The sequence below is a fragment of the Empidonax traillii genome, unplaced genomic scaffold, assembly GCF_003031625.1.
Source record: "Empidonax traillii isolate 1590-97213 ecotype Southwest subspecies unplaced genomic scaffold, ASM303162v1 scaffold809:size313224, whole genome shotgun sequence".
Lineage (NCBI taxonomy): Eukaryota > Metazoa > Chordata > Aves > Passeriformes > Tyrannidae > Empidonax > Empidonax traillii.
In genome coordinates this window covers 116,235-135,565 of record NW_020956002.1, presented here as the reverse complement: position 1 = coordinate 135,565, position 19,331 = coordinate 116,235, and the positions used below count along the sequence as shown (strand labels likewise).

General features: G+C 43.2%; 1 protein-coding gene across 3 annotated transcripts in view; it reads right to left on the bottom strand.

Moving 5' to 3' along the window:
- The window catches only part of SCUBE1 (signal peptide, CUB domain and EGF like domain containing 1), a 166,951-nt gene extending 149,356 nt beyond the window's left edge, over positions 1-17,595 (bottom strand). For all 3 annotated transcript variants that reach the window (XM_027901749.1, XM_027901748.1, XM_027901750.1), the window contains exons 1-2: positions 17,491-17,595; positions 14,646-14,768 (exon numbers count right to left, since the gene is read on the bottom strand). In XM_027901749.1, coding sequence (XP_027757550.1) covers positions 14,646-14,768; positions 17,491-17,578 — 211 coding nt within the window. In that variant the 5' untranslated portion in view covers positions 17,579-17,595. The remainder of the gene's footprint in view (positions 1-14,645; positions 14,769-17,490) is intronic.
- Between the last annotated feature and the right edge of the window lie 1,736 nt (positions 17,596-19,331).

Here is a 19,331-nt window from a genome sequence, read left to right as displayed (position 1 = left end):
GTTTCCTGTCATCCTGTATCACTTGGTCAGACTTCCTGCTTTGTAAGGGACACGGATCAGATATTAATTTTACCAGCCCACCTGTTCAGGGCTGCCTTTCATTTCAACATTTACTGAAGTCCTGCAGCTACTTCTGAACATAACACACAGGGAGACCATGAATTTGTGTCCCCTGACAATGCCAGACCCAACACTTTATCAAGCCCAAGAATTCAACTCTGCCTATTATTTTGTCACCTGCTCCCTGAACGCAGACAAATTCACGTCATCCCTCAACAGCATCTTTGACGAAGCGAAGGCCTCCCAGCATTTTAATTTGCAAAACTACGTTTATTTTTGCTGTAAACAGTTTTTCTAACTACAGAAGTCTTTATCTGCACTAGGAAGGTCTACACGATGGTGAAAAAGCTACAACACACACAGAATGCACTAAAAAATGGCCATTAAAACCCCGTGAAACAGAAGTTCCCTCACACTTTGTGGTAACTAAAACTCACAGCACCTTTGGCCAGGGGAATGGATTACTATATGTTTCCTAACTTCCAATATTAATCATTTCACATTACACTTTTCTTATCCAGGAGATAGTGCTGGGGATTCTTATTTTCCTTCTCTTTTCTGGGGTGTGTACTGATAGTAAGCCCTCTTACAAAATATTTCAGTGCTCCAGCCCAGATACAGATGCAATATAGATAGATAATATATATTTTTTTTTTCTTTTTATTTTTCAGGAGAGTGGCAAGCATTGATTTTTCTTGTGAGCCCATCCTCCAGCTCTCTGCATCATATAAAAGGTAAAAAAGGTTACTAGGCTGCAGATTTTGTTACCATGCCAGAGTTTAAGACGATCAAATCACATTTTGCTCCTGCAATGACAAATTCAGCTTGTTACAGATTTTGTGTTTCAGAATTTCCCCTCTCAGCAAGTTAAACCTCACCAAAGGTGTGGTGATAAACGACCATAACCCTAAATGTGAGCCCACACCAGCACTGCCCCAAACAGCTCACGGCTCTAAAAGCTGCCTCCACCAGGAGTCAGGGAATTTGGGCACTGCACAATCAGGAAACGTGGAGCTGTTTTCAGGATGCCAAAACACTTGGCAGCCTTGGAATTCTGGCACAGCCTCCCAGCTCCTTAACAACAATTCTGCCTCCACAATGTGTAAAGTACCTGCCATGCAACTCGCTTGGGTGTGCAGATTGAATGTTTTCCATGTTTTGAAAGCCTGGCCCTGGCCAGTATCAACAAGAAGCCCTGGATGTTGATGTAGCAGATCAGTGCAAAAGGGGTTTATTTGCAAACAAATCCTACACTGATGTAATTTTTGGATTCCAGCTATTTCATTCCTGGAAGAGAGAACCCTGTCCTACTGAGACATGCTGACAGTTCTAAAATTTTAATCACGGGGAGAGTGCATCAGTTAGGATGCAGGGTCTCCTTAGTCTTCTAAAAGGCCATGCAGTAATTAATCCTGTGAGCCAGAGCTCTATTTATCACCACAGACAAATAATTTAACCAACAGTGGTAAGCAGCCTTTGGTTTTTGAGCTTTGGATGTGTACCCATCATCCAGAGAGGAGAGAGATGTACAGATAGTGAATATTAATGCAACCCACTGGCTTTTCCTACATCACTGCCTTTTACAGACTCTCAAAACATTGCCTGGACTCTCTGACCACTGGAGAGATAACCAACGGCAGAGCCTCTCTGATCAGGAATTTATGAATTTACACACTTATCTTGTGAGGGTAAGAAGAAGCCAGGCTGTACAAAACCTACTTCCCAGTGAGGATAATCCAGGAAAAGTGGTAAGAACGAAATTTAAAATTCAAAAACACAATTGCTGACCCGTGAATCATCAAATATTTTCATTTACAAGCTGTGCTTACATCTGATGTTTGGACAAGAAAGGAAGATAAGAGCAAAGCAGAAGCAATTTTGGCTTTGCCAAGAAAAATTAGACATTTCTGCTCCAATGTTCAAACACCCTGTACTAGAAAATATAGCTTCCATTAATGCTCTTCAGTGGAAAAAGAATGGAAATGCAGATATGGAAACAGTAATGTGGGCATTTGCTGTAAATTGAAGAATGCCCATATTCATAGCCTGGAAATTTTCCTTTGGTATTTTTTTTGTAATTACCAATTTTTGTTATATCGGGGAGAGCTTTAGGTAGAAAGGACCAACGAACACCTGCAGCTCCTGTGCAGTATTCAAATAACACCTTTTGAATATCATTCACAGAATGCACCATAAAAAGCCAAGCAGTCTACAACAAGATCTCCTCCCCAACAGGAGGGGGATAAAAGTGGGTAAGTTTATATAAACATTTCTTTAGTCCTGTAAACTTATTTCCAATACTCTCATTTAGATGGTTTCTCATGAGAAGCCTTGCACAACAATCCTGTTTTATTATGCACAGATAAGCAAAATGCAGCAACATCTTGCCTAAAGAGTTAATTAACAACCCAAAAAACAGTTTGGGTTGGTGGTTTGTTTTTTTTTCTTAATTGGACAGTACAGGCAGTATGAGACTAGAGATGAGAGCTGTCACTTTTGGAAATGTTCTTGATGAATTCCCCATGCTTCTTCCTCCTCTCCTCTTTCTAGACAATCTCTCTTTTAGAAATACAATGAAAATACACCAGTATAGTCCTAAGATACATAAACAGGAGTCCAGGAAAGAACACACTACAACATCCTTGCTTATCCATTAAAAAACAGGGTCCCAAGGCCTGACTATTTAACTCACCTATGAATAACACAGAACTTCACCCTCACTAAAAGACTCAAAAATGAAATAATGGGATTATGGGTGTTTAGCCACGGCACCTGGTTTAACACTGCAGCCATCTCAAGTCAGGTTAAACATCCAGGTCAAGCTTTTCAAAGCACCTATTAATTTTTCACAAACTACTTGACACTCCTTGAGAGTAAGATCTGTCCATCTCCGTAAGTGGCACAAGAGACTTTTTACGGAATTTACTTCCGAGTGCACATAAAAGGTCCAGCAGACTTGGTGTAAAGAGCTTATAATCTGTGTTTGGTTTCTGCCAGCAGGCAATTCAGCTGCTGGAATTACCAGCAATGTGAATTAAATAAAGGTATGATCACACAGTCCAGCAGTGCTTTCCTGAGCACGATGCTCCATCAACTATAAAGGGAAAATAAAGTAGTGGTCTGTACTACAGAGTCCCATCTTTGGAGAGATCAAGTCCACCCTCTGTCCTCTTCAGATGCCCTCGAAATGAAGAGAAACTCTGTCCCTATCCCAAATGCTCAACACACAGAGCCAGGACCTGCCTCCCTCCCAGTATAATAGACTTGATTTTTACTAAAAGTTAGGTCTCTGAAAGGAGCGCAATGAGCACGGTTTGGATGTTAAAATAAATGAATTATTAGGTTGTATTATTAATGGCTGTAAGTGCCTGATAAGCTAATGTTTGTATTGATTCACATACTAGTTTTGTAACTTTTGACCCCAGAAAACTTTTAAAACAAAGGGCAGCAACAAGTCTTCAAATTACCCCAGGAAAAGTCAAGTAATCCCACCCCCTACCAGTCAAACAATTTTACAGCCACCAGACTGCACAAAACCACATGGAAGAGATATTTTTAATTAAGTGCAGTATTAGGAGAATAATGGTTACCCGGATTCAGTCCAAACAATTATTATCAAAAGGGCCTTAGCATTTTAAAATAAGCCATTAAGAAAGGCTCAGTGTTTTAAACATAGGCTGTTTCCGATTATTAAGTAGAGCTTTTAATTAAGATTAGTAAGGCCTAATTCAAGCTATAATTTGGTTCCTTTAGTTAGCAAATGTCTATTAAAACTGAGCAATTAAGGTTAAATGGGTTGAAGCATTTAAAGCACTCCCTCCTGCTTCAAATACTATAATAGAAAAGACTATGTCAGTGACTAATTCAGACCAGAAGACACATATTTCCCCTTAAGTTTTTTACTTCCCTGCTGATCATAAAGTTTGCTAAAGAAGGAATCCTTGGTGAACTAGATTTTCAGCGGAACAAAAAATCGCTGTGTGTTTGCATGTTACAGATTATCGTGCACAATTGAACCATAAAACACAAATTCTGTGATTTTATATAGTATGAAATCTGCTCCTATTACATTTTTTTCCCCTTAATTTTATACAGTTTAGTAATAAAAATATGTAGTAAACTTGCCAGTGGCGTGTTTCTCTCTGTATTCATACTTGGCATAATGGTCTTCAGCAGCTGGGTGTGTACTTGACAGGTAAAGGTATAATATAGTATATATATAATATAGTATATAGAGAGAGTAGAATTCTATACTATGATTTGTATTCTTTACATAAATGGCCTTTTACAGCCATTCCCACTCAGGGAAAGCACTTCTGTATTAACTCAAAGTATGTCACTGAGTTATTACAGAAGATTAATGCAATTGCTGCTGCTGAAGACATTTCTGTGTGTCCCCTATCCAGAAAAGAATGCTAAAGCTTTTGGGTTTCCCTTCACAAGGCCACATGTGATGCAGTCAACTAGTATTTCTTTTATAATGCACTTCTTGCACTTCCCCCAAGGAAAAGATTTTTCAAAAAATATTTCAGAGCAGGCAGTGAAAGGATGCAAACGCCAAAAAGTATTTTCCTAGTCAACAACCACAGTATAAACAATTTGATAGGGTTGTTTCCATTGTTAAAGTTTTTGAGAGAACTGTAACACAAAACTTCTTCCATTCTGAAGCCGTAATCTCCTTGAATGTACAACTGTACACAGAATAAACTGCTGCCATTTTCACACAGTGAAACAGTCTATAACTAATAAAACAGATTATATCCAACCAAAGCATTTTTAGTCTTCAGGTTTTTACGTCAGGCCAACAGGCTCCTGACAAGCTCACTCTTAACAAGCCAAAACAGTCACAGGGGAGGACGTGGAAGGAGGAGTTTTGATCACGTTCATCTCCAGGCAGGTTGGAATGCACCAGGGGGAAAAAAGTAAGGGAATTTCTAAATAAAGTTGGACTTTGCTGCTTTGTAGGTAGAAGAATACACTGGCGTGTCTCAAAGTCACAGTTCTTATAGACTCCTTTTCCGAGGAATTTCTAGAAACGGGAAAGTGCAAATAGAATAAAGGCACAACTCTACCCAGCAAAGACTGACATCTCTAAGGGTAAAAAGCCAGATATCAAATTCCCCCCATGCATGTGCTGCCAAACAACTGAGATATGCATTACCTGCACCCCCTGCTCAGCAAAGCAAATACCCACTCACTTCATCCCCTTTTCCCACTGTGACAGGGAGACTGGAAGTTTAGAATGTGACCTCTGCTTCCAGATAATGAAATCAGAACAAAGGCACTTCAGAGCAGTTTCCCCTCTTACAACAGCAAGAACCAGAATGCAAGAGCAGTTACACCCTGCAGGATTTTCAGCAGTGATATGTCCAACAAATAATTACTCCTGCAGAGGTTCCCATTCTCTGCAGCACATTCTGCAGTAACACCACTCCCTCCAATAATCCCCAAATTCATATTATGCATTGCTCTTCCCTCCCCCCTCAGTTAAACTTTTGAGGTTCTGTGAGCACAATGCCTTGTTAAAGGTAAGGACTGACAGTGGTTCATGCAGACTAAGGCATGGGAATGACGGGATGCAGCTCAGCAACCTCTAGCTGAGAGCGTAAATGAAAATCAGCTTCCATATTCTAACAGCTCATCTGCTTAACAAATTGATTATAGGAATCAGAACAATCTGAAAATTGCTTAATCTGTTTAACATTTCTGATTCTTTGGTGGCTGAGCTGTAGAACATCATCAGCAGTTGTGAAAACATGGCCTTTAATTTGATATACGTTGTCTATGAGGCCTAAAGCACCAAACTAACTGCTCATGTATTAAGCACTAAGTTCAGGTTTAAAGCAAGATCAAGGCCTTATATCAGCTTGTTAAGTGATCTAGATTTTTTTTTAATTCACTGGTCACTGAAGGAAAAACTGTGGCCTTCTACAGGCTCCAGAGAAGCAGCACTGTAAAGTAAAATAGTATCTTCCATTTAATAAAGGACTTAAACAGAATTAAAGGGTAACAGTTTCTTAAGATTAAGCATTTGAGTACTTTGATGATTCAAGGCATTTGAGCAAAGTAATGTAAGTGTATCCCTATTTCTCAGCATCTTAAGTGTGTAGAGAAGGCCTGAAATTTAAGGTGGTCTGTCACACCCTCCCTTCAGTCTTACAACTCTGACAAATATTTATGTATGAACTACGTTTTTTTCATGCAAGGTATCTGCTTTAAAGCAGGTCTGCTTTCTTCAGCTGAAATTTTAATTATATACACTAAAACAAACAAAGAAAAAAAAAACCACCAAAACCAAAACTCAAGAAGTTAGATTTTTATTCCCTGAAGTGATTGTATGGAAAATTCACTTCTTTGCTATGTTGTAAAAAAAATCTCTCCCCTTACTTGGACTAAATGTTCTCAGATTTCGTTTCCTTCAAGGAGTCAAGGAGTTCCCTTTCAGGAGATTTCTCAGGACAAAAAAAAAAGGGATGGACAAATCACAGCTGAAAATTCACCAAACAAAAACTGGCCACTTAAAAAAAAAAAATCCTTACAGAGAAACCCAAATACAATAAACTCAAAGCTCAACAGGCACCTGCTGAAATTTATGCAGCTAAATTTCCAAAACAACCTCCTTTGTAGGTGTTTCCCAGCCCCCCCCCCCCAGCCTTTCACAACACAATGGCTCCAGAAAATGAACCAGATTAGGAAATCTATTCACCTTATTCACCATCATCTTCTCCCTGCCATGTGTCTCAGCCTCTACATCCCAGTTCATTGCCATTTCAGGGTAGAAATGGCCCTGCTTACAGGGCCAGGCTGTAATCCTTTGTGTTTTCTTCCACTTTTAGAGGTTTTTCCAGCCAGACACTGAGGAAAGAGCCATGGGAACAGCAGGGAATGGGCTGAGGGACAGGTGAGCTCTGAGCTGGGGATGGGAGCCAGGAGAGAGGTGGAGAAGGAGGAAGGAAAAGGAAAACCTGAGAGCTGGAAATCTTCTGACTTGAAGACAGAACTCAAATGAGAAGGAGCTGTAAAGGGTATTCAGAGCTTACAGCTGCCAGTTCTCCAGTCCCACAAGTCTTGCTGTGGGACACTGGGTAACTCTCTCCCAGAGAGAGAGAGGACAGGGGAAGGAAAACTGAATAAAATAACAGAAAATCCACGAGGAGAGGAAAAAGGAGAAGCCAGATTTGCAGTAAGGAAGTGATAGGGTTAAAAGAGAGCTGAGTAACAGAATATACAAGACTGCAAGGAAAGGAGATTGTACTAGAAGGTGACAGGTGGGAAAACAAGAAAAATGGGACAGTATCTGACAGATGTATGAAGAATGAAGACAAAAGAAGGGCAGACTTTTACCTATTGAACTTAGTGCAATTTATTTATGCCCCTTCAGCTTATTATAATTTTCCTGGCAGATGACTTGCGCTGTTTATCTGGGGAAAAAGAGAAGTTCCTTCTAAATACCAAGTTCACATCACCACAGGAGGCCACCCTGGGTTCTGCAGCTCAGCAACTGTTGACACTGATGAAATTTTATGACATTTAGAAGTTCCCAGAGTACCCATAGACCATCTAGCAGACAGGGGAGCTTATCAACTATTTAGAGATGTGTCCTTGGAAAAAAAACACGTTTTTTTTCCAAACTGGGAATCACACGTAACGCTGTTGAAGAATGGGATCATATTTCTAGTGGCGTGGATTTGTTTATGCAAAATTTAGTGACATTTCTATCTGAGATGCATTTCTGAAGAGGGCAAAGAATAAAGTTGGAGTGAATGTTCTTTTTCTAAGTAAAAATGGAAGATTTCCAAAGTGGACCACCGGGGGAGCTGTTCACTGAAGCAGCATTATGGGCTGGCAGAAAGTAAGAGGTAGGACAGAGGAGGGGAGAAAAGGGAGAGGAGAAAACAATGGGGTGTGTGACACATGGGGACTGATGGCCCTGTGAGAAGATAAACGGGTCAAGACAGCCCAGCTAAGGGATATTCTGCTTTTATTGGATAAACTACTGAACAAAGTTGGAAAACTAAAGCAATTGGAATAAATAAATAAAATCAAGGCTCAACTCTGACCGAAACAAAAGCTCTATTCACTGAAGAAGCATGAAGGAAGGGGGAAAAAAAAAGTTATCATAAGCTGTTAATTCACTTAGGCTGTAATAAAATTCTGTTTTAATACAGGATGTTCTCAGGAGTATTTTCTTACTTCTTCTCTGCTTCTCCATCCCCTAAGAAAGCTCATTCCTTGAAGCAAATTAGAAAGCTGGCAAGTTGGAATGGAGTATTAAATGGTACCAGACAATTTGAAAAGAAAAAAACCCACAGATATAGAACACCTCAGAATCTAATTTTGGGAAACATTAAACCCCAAAAAATGCATCAAGACACCAAATAAATGAGTAGGACCTAAACCAGCATCACAGACTTGTAGCAACAGGTCTCATCCAGAACACAGCCACGAAGGGAAGATGACATGTAGTTCAATATCTGACATTAATACCATCTGTTAAGGTGTTCTAGGCTCTAGAAAGCAGCTCCAGTACTTGATATCCACCACAGACCTCATTCAGGGAAATCAAGGGTGTCCTTAAGGGAATTAATTCACCTTCTACTGCAATTAGAAGAATCATCAGTCACAAGTCTCAGCTCTCTAGAGCTGGGCAAGCATCAAGATGCCCAAATTCCAGAAACCACAGGACACCCAACTCTCACATGCCATCACTGATGAAGATGATCCACTTAAGAATGAATTGCTGAGAGTGGCTTGATGGGACAACACCGAGCCCCCTAAATAAATGGAATTGCTGTTCCATTTAAAAGACATCCAGAAGCCCCTTACTCGCTTATCCCTGCAGACAAGAGGGGGCTTTGGTGGAAGATACAGGACCAGGAGCTGGGAAATGACAAGGCTGAGATTCCCTGTGCTGTTTCCAGGCTGGTTGATTCAGAGAGCAGCCCCCCCTCAATATTTGGGTTCATTTTGGAAGGGCACGAGAAAAACACAGCAGGTATTTCAAACACCGTAGTAAAACGAAAATCCATCGTGTCAGACCATGAATGAGCTTCCCAAGTAAATGAAAGATAAAACAAGTCTTTGTTGTAAAATTATAAGAATATTAAGTCAAGCCTGAAGAGACAATTGTTATTATTTAAATTAAATCAAATCGATAAGAGGGTGCATTTTCTATATGTTTTTCCAATTGTTAAGATCTGTTTTAAATCCCTTAAAAACAGACCTAGCAAACAGGTATAAAAAGAAACTTGGCTTCATATCCACAAAATTACTGAAGAGGGTAAAAACTGGTTTATCTGTACAGTTTCTGACTCAAGTGCAATGAAGTATCATTTTAAACTTTAGTATATTGCTCTAAACACTGTGAGTAGTTTAAATTTTGGCTTAGGGATGTTACTGCACCTGCAGCACGAAGATAATCCCTGTGGGTCCCTTCCAACTCAGCATATTCTGTGAATTGCTGTGTGAATGTGACACATTCGAGAGTCTCAAACTTGCCAGAGTAAGAAATTCACCATCCTGCTCTTTGCACAAAATTAGAATTCCTAGTTCAGAAAAGGGCTTTCAGTTGGCAGTTTAGAGGTGATTTGTGCAGAACTCTGAGCTTTTCCATCTGCAGCAACAGGTCATGTCAGAGACGAAGGCATCAGAGAGCAACCATGGAAATACCAAAATCTAGGGATACCAATGCAAGGATTTTTCCAGATACACCATTGAGTTTTTCTCATCCACTGTACACAGAGGAATATTAGGAACTATGACAAAAGTCTAGGAGATTAGGAGATGCCTTGCTAGGCTGGTTGGACATCTTCCAAAAAATTCCTTCAGCTCAGCAGCCTTTAAATGAGCACTGGGGGTCAGCAAGGACAATTGGGGTGTGTTTCCAAATGGGGATACGAGGAACATGACCTGCTGTAAGGCTGGATCTACCTGTGATTGAGGCAGGAATGGTTTATCTGATTTTGGGATGATGTTTAAAGCCAGGGAGGTGCCAGCCACGGGGCAATGAGGAGTAACAGCCCTCGCTGCAGGTTACCACGACCACCTGCCTGTTTATCTGGAATGACTATTTACATTGGGAAAAGGACTGCAAATGCATCAACACGTGACAAACTTGCATCACCAGAACTGCACAGGCCCACTGAGCCAGCAGACAAGCAGAGCTGGTGCTGATACAGCACAAACTTCCAATGTGAGCAGGAATGAGAAGATCACCCTCTCAGGGCAGACTCGGCCAAGACACTTTGCCATGGAATGTGTATGTTGCCCTCAGCAAGAAGTCCATTCAAAAAATTATGAAGCTTCACAACAGAAATAATAATTAAAAAAAAAAAAGTAGAGCTAAAAATTGTGACCATTTCTGTACAAAAAGTAACATGGCAACACCTGTGTGTGATCCATTATTTAAAGAACTGAAGCAGAGTTATGCAAATACTAGGAAAGATAGGAAAAAAACCACAAAAACAAACCACTCCTAGAAGAAAATCACAGTCAATATGGGAAATTTCAGAGTAGAGTTTTGCAATCCAGAAGCAACAGGTCCCAGTGAACATGTCTTAAGGAAAAATCCCATCCCCTCACTCACATTCTCTATACACTGTAGAGAAAGGGTCCTACATGTAAGGTATAATCCAAACGAAAAAAAATCCTACAGCTAGAGCAACTCCCTGGAATTACAGTCACACTGAGGATAAAGAGTAGGGTAAGGAAAAAAAAAACAACAACAAATGCATTTAAAATAATGTCAACACAGTAACTGGATATAAAACGGGCACAGGTAAACATTGATGAAAAATTACACAGAGCATTTCAACCATTCATGAGGTGAGGGTTTGGAGTAGCCAAAGAAGCAGCACTGGTAAAAAAAAACCCAACTAAAAACTAGGTTTAAAAGCTAAACCTCTTCATAAAGTGCTCAGTGAAAGGGTACCCTACAAGACCTGACACCCACTGCACTGGAGACAGAGAAGGGCCATCAGGGCATGAGGAACATCAGGACTTGGAATCCTTTTGAACCCTCTGGAATTTCCACTGCCTTGACACAGTTTTCCAGCTCACAGTTTTACTGAGACACCAACCTGTGGGGAAGCCAAAAGTCAATGCAGAGAAGGTGAGGACAAAGACTTGGGGAGCATGAAGATCACTGCATTTGAGATACTGAATAAAATCACAACAGGGAGGATTTCCTAGCCATGTCAATCAATTCATTATCAATTAATGCTTTTTATATATTGAATAGAAATGGAGACTTGAAAGCAATTACTTTTGTTTAAAGATCACCTGGGTTGGACACGTCATTCTGTCCTATGAAAAGGTCAGGTAGAGAATTTGTTTTCAAAGGATACCGAACACAAATATTATGTGATATGGGAGGACATCACAGCAATGCTGACCATAAGGCTTAACAAAGCAGAGGGGGAAAAAAAAAAAAAGAACAAAGGTATAAACCAAAATCTACAGAGGGAAGCAGGAGACAGGACACAGGAAGAAGGAGGAACTCCTGTCTTTGGAGAAACAATTATGCTCTGTGGAAAGAAACAGCTCAGCTGGTTCAGCAACAGGCTCACCAGAAAATAAAATAAAGGAAAAAGGTAAGGTAGATGTGCCTGACAAGTCATCCACAATCCTCAGAACCTCTGGAGAAACCCAGGCCATAAAGGACATTCTGAGAGAAAAGCAAAGTTCGGAAAGAAATTCCCTGCAAAAAGGAATTTAACAGACTGTCAAGAAAATACTTCATTTCTGTGTAATTGCTGGTAGAGCTCTCCAAGGCTCCTTAAAGAAAAGGTTTTGTCTTATGTATTTCTCCCCACTCTTCAGCTCACAGCAGCAAAACACACACAAAATTCTGCCTAAGTGTCTGGGCTCCACATTTACTACACTGACCTGAAGATCCCATTGTTTAAAAGAAATATAAACAAATACACAAGAGCACACAAATAAATATTCACATACTAGGCACGTTTCTATAAGTACATGCTCCGTTGCTTTTCTAAAACCTAAGAATCATCAAAAAAAAAAAAAAAGTTATTTCCCATACTATATTCCCTTCCTCTAAAAACAGATTTCAAGTGAACAAAAGCAGTTTTGAAGATTGATGTTTAAAATAAACAAACACGTACACGTTTTCTAACTCAATTGCAGTGCCTCAGCATAACCTCAACGAAAATTTGTCAGAATTAATCTGATCATGTGGTGTAATTTCTTTAAGCTCACTATGCTGCAAAAATTGCAATTCTGCTTGTTTAGTAAAACCTGGTTGCGTGGGAGAGCCTGGAGTATAAGTGAGTCAGTTATGTTATAATGGATGTTCTTCAGACATGAAGCAATACAGGTAAATTGCTACAAACTTAGCTAAAGAGGCACATCATCTGTAAAACTGTGACCTTTTTCTCAGAGGTAACTAGTTTTAGTGATCAAAAGGCTTGTTTAGAAAAGCCCAGTTATAAAACTTTAAGAATCATTTAATGACCCAGCTTCGGTTTTTGACACCACAAAGACCAGCCAGTGGATTTCATTTTAGTTAATGAAATAACATTAAATCAATCACTTTTATCTTAAAGAAATAACCTTTACTTTAAAAGGTAATTAAAAAGGCTGATCACTGAAGTTGTCTTGTGACAGAACACTAAACACCCATCATTGAATTTACCCTGTTTAGTTCTGTAGGTTTTGAATCCTGAACCTCAAGAGGCAAAATAAACCCATCCTCCATGCACAGCAGGCCTGAGGTGGATCTCAGATCTGTCACTGACTTGTGTGACCTTTCCTTTTAATTATGAGCTTACTGACTTATGAAAAGGATGTAATGATACCTGCCCTACACTGAATGTACATAACTTCAGTTATTTGGGCTTCAAAGTACTTTGGGATCAAATTCACAGGTACTACATAACCAATTGAAAACAAGCCCCAGACAGGAGACATTCAAAAACATTTCAAGCTTTCCACTTATCCAGGAGTTTGGTATTAATTGCAAGCTCGAGACACACAGCTGATGCAAAATCTTTAGAACTGGTACCATAATATTGTAAAAAAGGTTATATATCATGCAGAGGGATACCTGGTTTAAACAGCTTGTGCTCATTGACCTGACTAATGCTCAATATGCTGCAGTTTGTTCCAGTTCACTTTACCTATCAGGCTTGTCAGACACTGATTCTATTAGATATGAGTTTGATGTCAGACAGAGAATTTCCATTATTCTGTACATCACTGCAAAGAGGAATCTTGGTTTTTACGACATGCTGAGCTCTCTTTTGTTATTTTTACAAAGCCAAGGTAAGTCAGGCAAAGAGAAATGTGTATATTAAATAAGCATGAGTATAAAATATGTATATTAAACAAGCATGAGTATAAGCCATGTCTTTCACCATTAAACAGAGCTTAACAACTAAAACATGAATAGTTAAAGCTCAAGGAAACTCTTGATGTGCAAAACCAACACAACAAGTACCAAAGCTGAGAGTGCTGTAACTTCCCAGCTGTGGCCTTGAGTTTCTCCTCAGAGTTCTGTAGCTCTTTCCCTGGAAGGGATGAGGAGAGGAAGAAGGGGTGCTGAATGATTATCCTGTCTGCAAGGAAGAAAATCTGGTTTCCAAATGAACAGCAGCTCAGAGCAGCAAGAGGTGGACAGTAGGAATTTGTCTCTGTCAATTTAAGCCCAAGACAAAAAAATATGACAACCACAAAAATGCTTCATGAGGGCACTTGAACAAACACTTTGGAAGTCCATGGAGAATAATATGCGGTTTCAAATTTTTGTAGACTTCAGCAAAGTCATTTCAAGGTCTTTAATCTTTTTAATGGACTGGCAATAAACATTTTTTTTTTTTAAGTTTCATTCTGCCACAGAGAGAGAGAGACTTGGAAGGAAAATTTTTATACCTGCTAAGCACCTACAAGTAGGAAAACATAATGTTCTTATATCTTTTATTTGTAGGGTTGTGATTACAATATTAATTCTATTGACCAGAGAATTTCTCTGCTGAGATTCAACAGACAAGATGAGGGACAAAATCTGAAATACGAGTGTACCCAGTGTCTAATAAAACATGTCAGGTCTTTCTCAATTACAAGAAGGCATACAAAAGTAAAAACAACATTTTTTTTTTTTTTTAAGTCTGTAGAAGCACAATAATCTGAAATACTTCCTTTCAAAACACTGCACCACGGACTAGAAATATATGATTGTGACACATTCATAGTGTCAAAGAGAAGCAAGTTCCAGGGTCCTGGTCGAGGAGATGCAGAAAAGCAGCTACTATAACTTGCCCAGGGAGAATGGCAATCAGTCCAGGGGGCGATCCAAGGGCCCGGCCCATCCCATCCCATCCCGAGGCCGCGCCCCCCTTTTTAAATTTAATTTTTCAAAGTAGGCTGACGGGCACGACGTTTGCGGTGCCGGACAATTAGCAGGAGCAGCAGGGGGATGCTTGCCAATAAACACCCAGATTTGAGGTTAAGCAGCTGTAAATCTGCATTAATCGTTTCAGGAATTCAGCTATTTACAAAAGCTTTCAAAGAGCAAACAAATAAGAGAAGGGAGGGGAGGAGAAAGAGGAGAGGAGCCGATCTGTCCGTACCTTCACACTGCTTCCCTTCCCCTTTATAGCCCGGCTTGCAGATGCATTTGTAGGATTTCGGTGTGTTCTGACAGATGGCATCGATGTGACAGTCATCCGTGGCTTCCGCGCACTCGTCAACATCTGGAAGCACAGAACGAACCCCGGGGGGACAGATAAGGAGGGAGACCTGAGACACAGAACACCGGGGATAGAAAGTCCCCTTGGAGTTGTTTACCTGCCTGCCTGCCTGCCTTCCCAGTGTCATCCTGGAAAGGGGAACATCTGAGGTTAAATATCTGAACCTGCCAACGTGATGTTCTCCTCAGGTCATTTATAAGCGCTGCTCCACCGAGCCACAGGGACTGACTCTCACATTCCTGCATTAGGAAATCCTTAGACACTAAAAATTAGCTTCTGCTGTACAGGTCTGGTACTGGAGACCCTTAGTAAAAAAACAGCCTTTAAATGACCTTTAAGAGGACAGAAAAAGACCATTTGCGTGTTCTAGCAAAGAGATTTTCCTAATTTATAAAGATAGACCCTAGTTTAAATAAACTCTGCTGGCTGGGGAATGAGAAAAAGAAATATTTGAACAGCAAAACCACATTAATACTTTTTACTAGGAGGCAAAAAAAAAAAAATAAAATAAATGTGAGACCATATGAAACTCGGTAAGTCAGTGCGGAGGAAAGCAACCTGCAATAACATCATCTACTTGGACTAAAACTCATTTAGGAGGAAGAAAGTCCCAGCAGTCCCCCCGGCCCCTGCTCGGGCAAGGGGGCACCCAGACAGCTTGCTTTCAGGGTAGGAAGCCTTTACAAACATTTCAGTGACGGGCATTCGGATTTAAAGAGGATGGGGAGGGAGGAGGATGAGAGGGAGATTTGGTAGTCGTGGGAATGTTAATGAAGTGAACATAGGAGGGGAAAAAGAAAAAAAAAAAAGAAAAAAGAAAAAAGAAGCAGCTCTGACCTATTCAGGGATGGGGTGTGCTGTTAACAGGGGAACATTTAAACCCCTGCCTAACCTGCCCTGCCCCCCGCAGTCCCCACAGACGGTCCCCGACCACCTCGACACCCGCAGCGTCGGGGCCGCCCCCGCCCTGGGGACACCGGGCGGACAGAGTCGTGTCAACAGCTCCCCTCATGAGGATTGCCTCCCCATTTCGCTCCAGAGCCACATCTGGGGCTCCCGGGAGAAGCCAGACGGGCAGGGGAGCGCTGCCCGGGGGATGCAGCGGAGCACAGCCTGCCCTTTATGCCCAGGAAGGACCGAGGGCAGCGGGGGTGCCGCGGAGAGAGGGAGGGAGAGAGGGAGGGAGAGGGGCATCCAGCGAGAGACCTGTGCAAGCTGGTATCACGCCAACGAGATTAACAGATCCTCCAAAAAGGTGCACTAAAGTGAAAACAGCTTTATTGTGAGCTGGAAATCCTAACGCTAATTGTTTCAGAAGTGCTCACTCAGCCATCTCCAGTGATAACTCACGGATCCTTCAAAGTCACCGGGGACAGGAGGGGGCTGTTTGGAGAGGGGAGGATAAGCAGACACTGGGGCATGGCACACAGCAGAGAACTTGTCTGGGAGGTGCAGACCCGGGCGGCCCCGCGGGGCACCTCTGGGATCCCAGCGAGAGAATTCCCTGGACTCTGTATTGTTGTGGGGGATTTTTTGTCTTTTTTTTTTTCTCTTTTTTTTCTTTCTTTTAAGAAAGAGGGGAACAGCGCACTAAGCCCCTTGATTTTAAGGAGAAACGCTCTGCTGCTGTAATCTGTTCCCTTCTTTCTTGTCCATTCGTTTATTTTAGCCGCCGAGCCGGTTCACATCTAGCCATGATTTACGTGAATTAGCTTAGGGGGTCCGAGGGTGTTGCCTAGATCAGGCAGAGATTCAGTCAAGCACAAAAAGAAAAGAAGTTTTTTTGGGGTTGTTTTTTGTTTCCCTTTTTTTTTTTTTTTTTTTTATTTTTAAATGCCTTGGTTCATACTTTTGAGTCATTAAACCGGCACCCATCTCCCATCAAGATCAGCAAGAGTGACAGCTGGACTCTTTATAATGCCGTCAAAAATTCAAACTGCATTGAGCCAAGGGGGACATTTCACAGCAACCAGAGGATGCCTGGGAGTCAGGCGTGAATGCCAATGAGTCAAATGAAAGGGCAAAACCAAATATGAGCCCTTGCTCTGCTCCACATCTCACATTGCATTTCTCGGACTTCAGGAACTTCTACGCTGACTTCGTTCATTTTGCTGCGTTTGAACTCCTCTATCTGAGGGATTTTTACACGCATCCCCCTCCCAAACCCTCCCCGCTCGTACTTCACCTTAAAGGATTACTTCTAGCACAACTTCAGAGACCGCATACGCATCTTTTAAGAAATCACTTTGTGCTTACAAACATTCCTAGGCAGAGAGGGCTAGGACGAGGGGGTGTTTGATTTTTCGGGGTGTTTTTTTTTAAAGTAAAGATTAAGTATCATTACTGCTATTAAACAGAGTGTAAGAAGCGCCAGGTCTTCGGGTTAATGTGCAGACAGGGGAAAAAAAACCTGTGAAGATATCCCAGGGCTCAGCACAGACTTATCTCGCAGGCACTTAAGCAAACTAACTTTTTCTTCCCCATCTCTCCCCTAGCACAAGTCCCTCGGCTCCGGCTGTGTCAGACGCGCGAGAAAACGCCTCCCCACCGCAACTTCCAGCACCCCCGGGTGTTGGAAACGACCCTCCCCTCGGCACCTTACAGCGGGCAGAGCGGAGAGACAGACAGAAAGACAGACAGACAGGGTTCCCCCCGGGGCCGCCGCGGCGGAGCTTCCCCCCGCCCCTCGCCTTCCTCCCTTTTCCAACCCCGCGCTTCTCCTTACCTGCGCCCCCGCTGCCTCCCGCCAACCTGCCGGCCCAGGCGAGGGCGAAAAGCAAACAGCAGCGCCGCGCAAAGCAAACAGTGCCCATGATAACGATGCGCTGGCGGCGCGGGAGCGCGATAAGGGACGCGCCGGGGCGGCCGCGGAGCCGGCGGCGCTGACGCCCGCACAGCGCCCCGCTGATTCGCCGCGGTCCCGCCGCGGGGCGGGGACGGGCGGGCAGGGCCGCCCACGGGGAGGGCGTGCTGCGGGACAGCCAGAGTCCCGCCGGCACGGGGGATGCCCGCCGTGGGGCTTGGCGGGGACGGCGGGGGACGCGCCGGGAGCGGGACGCGAGGATCGGTCCCCATCGAGGGAGGGCGCTCTCCGGGGGAGGGAGGGAAGGAGGGAAGGGTGGACGGAGAGATGGGGGGGACAGAGGGATGGCGGGATGGGTAGGTGGATAGATGGAGGGATGGGTGAAGGGACGGACAGGTCGACGGAGGGAGGGCGGGATGGGTGGACGGAGGGATTGGAGGGATGGGTGGACAGAGAGAATGGAAAGAGGGATGAAGGGCTGAGTGGACAGAGGAATGGAAGAATGGGTAGGTGGATAGATGGAAGGATGGCTGAAGGGATGGACAGGTGGACGGAGGGAGGGCGGGATGGGTGGATTGAGGGATGGCAGCATGGGTGAATGGAGAGATGAAGAATGGAGAGAATGGAAAGAGGGATGAAAGGATGGGTGGACAGAGGAATGGACGAATGAGAAGGTGGATAGATGGAGGGATGGGTGAAGGGATGGACAGGTGGATGGAGGGAGGGAGGGATGTGTGGAGGACAGAGGGAGGCATTAAGGGATGGATGGGTGAGTGGATGGGTGGATGAAAGGAGAGAGGGATGAATGGACAGAGGGGTGAGTGGGTGGAGGGATGGGTTGTTAGATGGATAGATAGATGGGTGGATGGATGAGTGGATAAACAGAGGAGTGGATGGGTGGGTGAGTGGAGGGATGGAGGGATGAATGGACAGAAGGATGGGCAGCTGGGGTGGAGGAATGAATGGATGAAGGGATAAATGAACAGAGAGATGGGTGGATGAAGGGATGGACAGAGGGAGGGATGGGTGGCCCTGCTCCACTGGCTGGGAGGGCAGACAGGTCGGCAGACACAGCTGCCCATCTCCTCAGCAACTGCAGGCAGGGATCCTTCCCCCTTCCCGGCTCAAGCTAAAACACAACTTTTTTTTTGTTTTGGTTGCCCCTGCCTCTCTCCCAACTTCACCTAACTCCATCCCTGCCTGCCACCAGCCACTGGCTTCCTCCAGGGCTTGGCTGTGGAGATGATTGCCTCTTTCCAGCCCTTCCACCTGTCTCGCTCCTCCAGGCTCTGCTCTGGATCCAGCTGGGATTCTGCAGGTGACCCATGTGGTTCTGGCCCAGCCTGGGTGACACACTCTCCCCAAAATCATCAGGGAAGCTGCACTGCCTCTGCTGCAGACAGACACCTGAGTGTCATTGCCACCAGCACCCTGGAGGAGAAAATCCATCCTTTTTTAAACCCAAACATGAGAAATGTGCCCCCCTCAGAGGCAAACCCTGGGACCCTGAAGTCTTCCAGACTGTTTTTAAGGGACTGAAACAGCTTGCAAAGGTCCTTGTTATGAGCACCCCTATTTGCTTTACACCTTTCTTTCACGGACACTCCCCCTGCTGAAATGCTTTGCTACTTCAGGTTGTTTCAGCTCCTCCTAATTCCCCAGCGAGGCTGTGGTGTGCGACATCCACTAGTCATCTGGAAAGTAAATACACCCCGGCACAGCCTTGGATGCCTCTTTTTGACAAGTTCCTCCCAAACGAATGT